The 10,045-nt window shown below is 39.1% G+C and overlaps 1 protein-coding gene across 5 annotated transcripts in view; it reads right to left on the reverse strand.

Moving 5' to 3' along the window:
• Positions 1-7,440, reverse strand: part of LOC310984893 (cyclin-dependent kinase-like 5) — a 46,411-nt gene extending 38,971 nt beyond the window's left edge. For 4 of the 5 annotated variants that reach the window (XM_083970264.1, XM_083970265.1, XM_083970263.1 and 1 more), the window contains exons 1-3: positions 7,349-7,440; positions 4,633-4,858; positions 1,874-1,908 (exon numbers count right to left, since the gene is read on the reverse strand). In XM_083970264.1, coding sequence (XP_083826390.1) covers positions 1,874-1,908; positions 4,633-4,696 — 99 coding nt within the window. In that variant the 5' untranslated portion in view covers positions 4,697-4,858; positions 7,349-7,440. Of the gene's footprint in view, positions 1-1,873; positions 1,909-4,632; positions 4,859-7,292 lie in introns of all 5 variants that reach the window. The other variant, XM_083970262.1, reaches the window with a different exon arrangement.
• Between the last annotated feature and the right edge of the window lie 2,605 nt (positions 7,441-10,045).

Raw genomic sequence — 10,045 nt, forward strand, 5'->3', positions numbered from 1 at the left:
ACACATTCCAGGCAGAAAAATAAAAATGTCAGTTGAAAAACATAATAAAATTTCCTCAAGGATTTTGAACACTGCAATTACAGTGTCGATTTTTTTTGTGGATTTGTGCACAAATAAACAGCAGAGAGAGCGTTACAGACAAAGCGCCAGCCTCCATGTGTTGTGTGGACCTAACCGAGGTCTATTGATGTGGGTTCCTTTGTGTAAAATGTAGACATTGGCATTTGCAGCTGCGTAGGATCGGGATCAATCAGTCTGAATAATAAAGCCCAGTAATTACAGGCTGTGATTCCGGCTTACAGCCAGGCTTTACTCGTTTTCCTCACTTCTGATTGTTGCCTTGACATCGAGTCTCTGTGCTGTTGTCTTTTACAAATCTCACATTTAAGCTAACTCTCGCATTAGTAACCTGGCTAATGGATACACCAAGGTCATTGCTGTAATAAAGACTGTAATAAGCACAGGTGCATAGCGATCGCAGAGCAACAAAAAAGAAAAAAAATAATTCGGATTTCAATGTTGAAGGTGCAGAAAGTGTGTTTCCTGCAGTTTCCTGTAAGTAGGAGGTATAGGCTCTCTTATTCATGCTGGATCGCTGTCAATTCCTGGCACAGCCTCCTCCTTAAATGGACTGAGATGACAAGGCTATTACTGCACTGTGGGTCACCTGCTTTTCATAGTCCTGCTGTTTCTGCTTGTGTTTCCTTGTTCTTATGCTAAAACCACGAACTGCTTCAAGACAACTTAATAAATCCACTTTACATGAATGAAAAAAAAAAAAAATGGTACGGTGAAAGAATGTGGGTTTGCTACCGTTCAAAGCAGATCTTTCTCACTGATGAACCTGAGTACAGACAAAGGGACTGTGACCAATTATCCAGCAGCCCACAGGCGCCACTGAAGGCATCACATTAATCCTCACTGGTCCTCTGCGCTGCAGTGACCAGGTGCACCGAGGCTATTTTCTTCAGACAAACCACAAATCTTCAGGACATCTTTCCTCTAATAAGCATAAACCTGATGTTCGATTGCAGCCTTATCTTTTGTAAGAAACACACATTAGACACTCTGCTCTCTCTCTGGGGACAGCCAATATATTTTAAGTGGTAGCATATACCAAAGAAGACCAAAGCAATGTGATTGTTCAGTTTGTATACCCAAAACAACTGGGACTGCAGGTTTTTAACAAATATTACTGAAATAGGGGAAAATGCATTTGGTTGGGGACTATTTTCAGACATGGAATGAGACACGCTTGACGCTAATACTACTTATTGACAGCTAGAGAGCATAGTCTATGGCAGGGGGTCAAACTCATTTTAGTTGAGGGGTCACAGCGCAATCAAATCAATAAAATAACAACATAATAACCTATAAATAACAATGATTCTAGTTTTTTCCCCTTTGGTTAGTGCAAAATGAACCCTCCCTTTACAAAACAATGAACAATCTGAAATTTCTTGAGAAAAATATGTGCAGTTTCAACAATATCATGCCTCTGCTGTCTTCTATGTGTAATTTTCACACTTGGCAGATTCATCCCACGGGCTGAGTTGGACCCTCTTGTGGGCCAGTTTTGGCCCACGGGCCATATGTTTGACACCCTTGGTCTATGGGAGGAAAAATAACATGTGCCAGTGTGGCTCTTTTATATGTTGGATAATTTCTGGATAAATGGAGTTCAATGGGAGACTTTGGCTCATGAGACTAATTCACTTTTAGTTGGGTCTTTTAAAGGGATTCTTGACAATAAGAACATTATAGATTATACCAAATTTATACTTTATCACATTTAGTTTTCATAAGGTTTGAAACATGTGATAAAACAGGTTGGAGACTCAGATTATTACATTCAAGTTTACTTTCAGCTTACCTTGTGTCTGCACTTCAAAACAACACCATAGGCTCCTAAAAAAAGAAGCAAACCACACGATTAATTGCGATCTAAAGCAGCTTATCTTCTTATGAATATTCAAAAGGATTCATGTATTACGGGCAGGCACTACTGTTAGTAGAGCTACTTCACTTATAAGCAGATCCTCGTGAAATAACACAAAGTGACAGCTCAAATGCAGTTTACAAATGTCAATGTGTGATTAACATACCAGCATGGTCTGTAATAATCATAAATAAATAAAGATTACGATTAAGTAAGCTGAGTAATAAGGCTAACCACTGCCAGCAACGAGTCCAGAACCTACTGAGGTCATTTCATGTCCATGCTGTGAGGAGGGTTTTAAATCTTCTTTTTAATACCTCTCCTATGTTCACATGAATTAAGAAAAAAACATCCTCCTTTAAAAGGACAGGTGGCTCAGAAAGTAGGACACAAGTGTTGGCAAGCTACTGTAGTTCTGATGTTATTGACCCTGGCAGTCACACACACATCCTCTGAGGGTTCAAGAGGAATTCTTGAACTGAGACAAAGTCCTCCGTAGCGCCACACAGGAACATCAGGACTGAAACAAGTTATCTGTCTCCATTTTTTTTCTGACACAGTTTAAATAGCTCGGAAACCCAAATCAGTTTTGCATGGATAAACACATGAATAAGAAATTGAGTGTACCCTATATTATCACTGCTGTTAGAAATGCAAATCTATTTTTATACTGCCATTTCTTCCAGATGCTGTTATGAATGGTTTAAAGCTGCTTCCTTGTTCAGACTGGTTTCTACTCAAATTCAGCAAATTTACACACTAACATAAAGGGATAGTTCAACAAATTGGCCCATTGCCATAATCCCTACAGTTTTAGAAGTAGTTTTGTTCCCTTTAAAGGGACAACGAGGAGTTTTGGAAAAGCAAAGCGTTTTCACACGACATTTATGAGCCTCCGCGCGCACCATGAAATTCTTTGACCGGCGCAAGACGGACTCATGTTTTCATTCATCAAGAATTAAAGTCAGAGGTTGAAAGACGATCAGATACCATCGTAGTTCCGACCATAAACGGCGATTCGGCGGCGTTATTCTCATGACTCACCACGAAACCAAAAGTAAAAAAACGCTGGTCGGCTCGACCAGCATTTCCGCCACCACTAATAATAACAAAATAACGATAGAGACAAAACGATATATTTATCGAAAATGGGCCCATTAACAAGTGTGGGTAGCGTAGATTCATCCACATTAACGTGATACTTTTTTATAACCAAATAGAAACTCCTCGTTGTTCCTTTAATTGTCAGTGCAAGCTGTTTTTAGAACGGTGGAGCAGAGCCGCGAGCTGCTCAGAGCTACAGTATGCTACGGAACGTTACAAGAAGGTAAATTCATGCAAAACTGCTGATGCGCGTTACCGTAACTGGGGGCAGTTTCTTGGCAAGCAGTCTCTGCATTTGCCTTAAAAACAACTCTGTCTCGTAACATTTCGTTATTATCGCATAGCTTGGTGAATGTGCAGGTCACAACTTGTCCACCAGAGTGTTTTGGAGTTGTTGGATTGTGTATTTGATTAGGGAAACCAAGAAATTCCATAAGCCTCCGTAGCGTAGCTCTGAGCAGCTCACGGCTCTGCTCCGCCGTTCCAAAAACAGCTTGCACTGACAATTAAAGGTAACGAACCTACTCCTAAAACTATAGGGATTATGGCAATGGGCCAATTTGCCAAAATGTTGAACTATCCCGCTAAACAAATGATAAGAAAACACTAATACCATACAGTAATGAGAATTCAGTGCAACCCTTTGCATTCAACACAACAAGACCAGAAACAAACAACAACAAAAAAACAGAATAACTGATAATAACAATTTGTACCCTTACAGTTATTGCTCCCATGTTATTTTCCTGGAGCGGAGATAACTGCATAAAATTCAGTGTAATTTTGACTTGCTGGGGTGAGCCTACATGCAGCACTCAGTCCTAAATCATTAACCAAATTGACTGACCTGCAAGATCACTGAGGAAAAATCTATGATGCTGGATCAAGTGGAGCACACATCAGTGCCATGGGTGCAGGCAGGGCTGGACTGCTCCACTTTCACAACTTCCACTACAGTTTAATGTGGCACTAAAAAGTGCTGAATTCTCATCGTTGGAAAGGCTTTCACAAAAATGTCCCAACACACACAATATAACATTTCTAGGATGTGGGAAAAGGGGGGTGTGAAAACTGGGACGAGCAAGTGGCCTCACCTCAGGGCCTCTGCCACTTCACATCAAAAGAGTGGCTCAAGGAAGAACAAACAGGATAAGTATTTTGGCCGAATTCAACTATGAAATCATCCTGTCCCATCGACATTTGCAACAACAACAAGACTGAATCACAAAAACCTCCACTTCATTCCTACTACAACGCTTAAAGAGTATGAATCCAGGTTGCACATTACAATTCTTCCTAATGAGTAAACAGAAAAAGAAAACTCTCCTTGACCTTATTGGGTTTGCTCAGTCATGAACAGCAGCTCGGGCTTTTAACAGCTTTGTTGCATTGGCAAATTGAATAAAAACAATCAAATGATTGCCCACTAAAAAGCCCTACACCAAATTAGTGAGTGGACTACCTCACATTACAAAGCTGTGGCTGAAGACTAGACTGGAGTAGTGGTCAGTGTTACAGAGCTATAGAATACAAAATAAACTAAATATACTCGTTACATTGTTACTTTTGAAGTAAATGAGGGATCTCACCTTCACCCACAATCCCAAGGACTTCAAATTTATTCATTACATCACAGATGTCAGGGATCTTCATGAAGTCAAAAGGTGTATGGTGTGAGGTTCATGGAGCTCCGGTGAAGAGGACCCAGCTACAGGAGGGCACGAGCCGGCCAGATGTTGGCTCCCACGAGGTGTGCACCAGCTGTGGGCCATAATATCCGCCACATGCCTCGAATACTGGCTGGCTGTGTTTTACCTGCACAAAAACATGGCACCAAATTAAAATGTAAACAGTGTTATCTTCACTTACCATTAAAAGTGCTACAGTTGGAGAGAATTCCATTCAAACTAAGGAACCAAACTGATATTTTTGAAGAAAACTGGTCAAAATGGCCCAACTACGTGTCAACTGTAAGACCGATTTCATATAGATTGCAAAGATAAGGTCGAAATGTTTTTTCTCTATTTTCAAGTAGCATCTTTACATTTTTTATGTATGATGTACTTATGTTAACTGCTGTTGTACTTAATGCACAAATCCTCCCCTTGTCATGGCTTGTTATGTTATGTTATGTTATGTTATGTTATGTTGTATGCTTTGTGCCCAGCTGGCACATATATGTATGTTACTAAATAAAATGAATAAAATAAAAAGTTAATTAAAAATATATAATAATTAATTATTAAAATAAACTGATTCATTTTCTCATGATTGAAAAAAGAAAAGAAAAAAAGTGCCACTGTTAACTACAGTACAAGTCAGAGATGGAATAGGTTTTGCATCTTTAACCAGTTTATTGTTGAATAGATAAATAACATATCAACTTATTTATTTATCTTTTCCAAAGGATTTGCTGTTAGTTGAGGGGACTACATAAAAAAGGAGTGGTAGCAGAAGTCCAGATATTCTATTAGTCTTTGTAATGAGTCAACCTTCAAAACTGCAGGATCCTCCTATTCCCAGGATTCAATGGAACAGCATTACACTGGCCCGGCTGTGAAATCCCCCATCTTTCAAGCTCCATGTCTTCAGTAAAGAAAACCAGGTACATATAAGTACAGTAAGTCTCTGGCATTATTTATGATAACCATGGTGACACAATCTGGGTTATTTCTTCACTAAGCCCCTCCAGAGCCACAGACAACATTATGCAGCTGTTTTCACAGGCAGAAGAGTAATCCATCTATTGGGTAAACTGTGTGAAAAACACAATTTAGTTGTATAAAACATAGTTTAGTACAAAAGGAAAAAGAATGTAATTCTCCTTTTCAAAGGGTGAAACAGCATCATCACACAAGTTCTTAATGTGATCAAAGCACCTCCTGTGGTATCCACACACTTACTCTTATTGAATCAGATAAGACTCCAGATACCACTTTCTCCATTTCATCTTCTCCTAGATAGGAAGCTCAAGGACTTGTACAGCCTATACTCGCACTCCCAGTCTCCTACGGTGCTGTGGGCACAGGAGCTGCTCATCAGTATGCAAAACCTCGGCACCAAAATAAACTCTTGTCTCCCAGAACACTTACCGTCACTGTGTGGTCTATTACTCCCTTATCTCAGCAAGCTGCACTCTTACAAACACAGGTAAACTAAGAGCTACTACACCGTGGGCAAACTTGAGAAGGACGGCACTGATGGATTCACAGGGAAATGTTGTTTTTTTCCTTCCCTTTTTTAAACCTTAATCCTGTTAACATGCTCCCCCTCTCCTCATCTCATCCCCACATACATGCATCCCATTGTTTTCAACTGCAGATTTCAGCCTACTACTCTGCCAGGCAGACCTAGAGGGCTAATATGAGCAGGAATGCACTGGGCATTGCTGTGTGGATCATAGATTTTGTCTCTATCAACTGAATGACTCATGCGTGGTAGATGTGTGGAATTCAAAATACAAAAACCTTTAAACCTCTTCATAAAAATCAATGCGCTATATTGTCTATGCCTGTATTGGATTCACAAACATCATGATAAGACAAGATGGTAAGAATTTTACAAAAACAAGAGCTGCAGATGACAACGTCACTGCCATTAGAGATACTCTGACTACTCATTTTTAGGAAACACATTATTTTAGGAAGGAAATCAGCAAAAACCATAAAGGATTTACATGTGTGGTAAAACATTGCATAATAATAATGATGATTTAAAAAGTAAAAAGAAGAATAGATGCTGTATATTAATAGGCTACCTGCCATACACTGATCCTGTTGCTTCTGGTTAAAATTCCCTCACATCATAAACAGAACAAAACACATCCCAGGGTGAAATGTAGCTGTGAAATCACTGTTTTTAACAAGGACTGTATCTCGCCTGTACAGTATGTTCAAGTGTGTGTGTGTGTGTGCGTGCGTGTGCGTGTGTGTTAGTTAACGACTGCCCACAGGATTGAATGTAGCTCCCACATTTTCAATGCAGAGCAACAATAAATCCAACAAGTCAAACATTATGGCTGCACTCATCCAACTTAGTACAAATTAACCCACATTAGCCCTGACTCGGGTTAGTCTCGGTGTAAATGAGCTAGGTTAGCTGTGTTGTGTTGTCGTAGTGCTCTGCCTAATTCACCAAACATACAACATCGCAAATTGGCAAAAAAAACAACAACAACAAAAAAAACAGCAACAACCGTTAAGCTTGGAAACATTGTCTTTCCTGAGGAGCTCGCGCTGAAGATACTCACGTTACACCTTGAAAATTACAACTCTTATCCACAACGAGATGAAATAAACTACTCACTCAGTCAATGTTTGGTGAAAAATGATGGAAATGAGCCCATATATCCACCCACCAACGGAGATATTTTCATTGCAGCAGGCAGAGAGGCAGCTACAGTAACTGGATCGTGCGGTTGACAAGCTGCAAGCACATCGCCCAGGCAACAGATTGAGTAGCGCCGCGGCGGGCCAATCACAGCCGGAGAAAAACTTGTTTATTCCAACGCCCCCTTTGTTTTCCGCCAATCAGAGGGAAGAGCAGCTATACGAGGGCGAGAGAAACTGTGTTGCGGTTCTGAGGGTGTTTGGTATGAGGTAGGATATTATTGTTCTAATTTCTCAATTACATAATTTGCAAGATCACACCCTGCTTTCATTATGATAAGATAATCTGTCGAGAGGCTATATCAAAGTACACACAGGAGCAGTCTCGCATCTTAATTATGTTAAATACCAACAGAATTAATTAATAAACAATGAGGAAAATATTCAAAACAGGGTGAAGTGCCTTTCATCGTTCTTCAGCGGTGTGTATAGGTCGCTGTGTAAAGACATTTTGGCATCACATGATGCTATATTTTTATACTTATTTTATTCTAAATTGTCGTAATTTTGCATTTTGTGAAAAAAAAATAACGAAATTTGGAGCTTTAACTGGACCTTGAAAATAAAAGCTTCACCCAATAAACAGATAATTGAATGTATGATAAAACTACAGGCAGTCAGTGAAAATTAAAAATGCACTGATTAGTTAATTGGCCTACTTAAATCATCAGTCAATTTTAAAAAGCCACTATATTAAAAATGTATTTTCAAATGACTGCACAGCTCAGAAAAAGGGAATATGACTGAAAATGTTCTCTTTATACTGTAGGTCTTTGGATTTAGGCTATAGATAACATAACTTCTGGATTAAATGTATTGAATGTGTGATACTAATCACATCTGTCCCACTTTATTCTGGACCACAAAGACGACACAAGAAGACTGATGATAGGATTCTGTGTGTATCTATAACCCTCATTCAGACCACATCAAAGCTATTGACATTCAGAACAGTGGGGCATGCACAACTTTTTCCATGTGTGTTACTATGTATATAAAACAATGCTGCCACCCACAGGACAAGCCTAAAACTGGAACAAACAATCAATCTTCATCAATTAGATGTTATTAACAGATTCATTTTCTACCCACAATTATGTTCGCTCGATAAATGATGGTATTTATTAACCTAAGATTTCTCTGGCTATCTATAATCAATAAAGACATGACCTAGAGGAGCAGTTGTTGCATCCCATCAGTCTGTCTGCCTGAGGTGAAGTAAATACTCCCAGAGGAAATGTCAGAGCCTCATTAGAAGCTGATGAAGAAGACTTTGATTTCTTCACATGGCAGCACAGGACGAGGTGATACTCATGATGCTTCACCCTGCATAGTGGACATGGAGATGTTAGCAAGGTTTGCAGTTAAAGCAGAAGTAAGCTGAATGTTTGTGTTAATATAAGTCTTAAATAGTTCTATCTTCCGACAGCAATCACTTATATAGAGTGTTTGGTCTGAAACACGGGTCTGTCAGTCACTCTGCTCTGCTGTAAGCCGAGGAGAAAACTTTCCTTGTATCCTACAACCTTTATCCAATGAGGAGAGAGAACGGCATAAAGGGGCGGTCCTCTCTGTGTGTGCAGCCAAGGGATGCGCGTGAATGTGGTGACGTAGGGACGAGGGCGGGGACTGCTCCATCGGCTGACAGGAAGTTAGCCAAAACCACCGGATCGCTTACTTCTGCTTTAAATGACACAGTTTGGTTTAGAAACACCAATGACTATTGACTAATGTATGCTCTATATTTTCACTGATTGTGGGAGTGTGCCATTGCTCTTCTGCAAAATTAATAATTATTAAACAAAATCAATGTTTATTTTATATGTCAAAAATTACTTATTGGTTGTTTTCTGTGATTTTTTTAGAGAGTGAATCAGAATCAGAATCTGAATCACATTTATTTGCCAAGTATGTGCAGACATAGAAGGAATTTGACTCCGGTTTATCGTCACTCACTTGTACACACACACACACACATATATAGTGTGTATAAAGATATAGGCTACAGAATGAGGACAGTAATAACTGAGCAATAACATAATATAACAGCTAACACGTACAATTTGTACTTATGATAATACTATTTATATGAGCAGTATGCACAATGAAAATACTCAATACAGCTCTTTAGAGTATTGCTAGCCTATCTGGCAAACTTCTACTGCGAGACTGGGTTGGAGTTGTACTGCCAGGATTAAAATAGAAATAATAAATAGAAACCTGACACTGAAGTCAATGAGCGAGTTCAAAGAACTTTCCCACAAATATCTGGATTATAATAATGATAATGACAATCTTAACAAAGGAGCTAAATGTTATTTGGCACATGCAGACTTTTCTTTTTCTTTTTGTCAAAATTTAGGAATCAGAAATGTATTATCTAGAGATCAACAAAATTTCACTGGATAAAAACTGCTTGGGTACTCAGCTAAAAAATGTGACCTAACCGTTATGAATTTCTACTTTCTAATCTAATTTCTAATTCTAATTTCTACTAAACATATATTTTGAAATATAAAGCTAAAATACACAAATTAGGTGACTTCAACTGCAAAGCATTGCTATTTGCAGATTTCCTGTAGCCTACACTGGGGAAGGAATGAAGGAAAATGGA

This window comes from Trachurus trachurus (genome assembly GCF_905171665.1).
Source record: "Trachurus trachurus genome assembly, chromosome: 4".
NCBI lineage: Eukaryota > Metazoa > Chordata > Actinopteri > Carangiformes > Carangidae > Trachurus > Trachurus trachurus.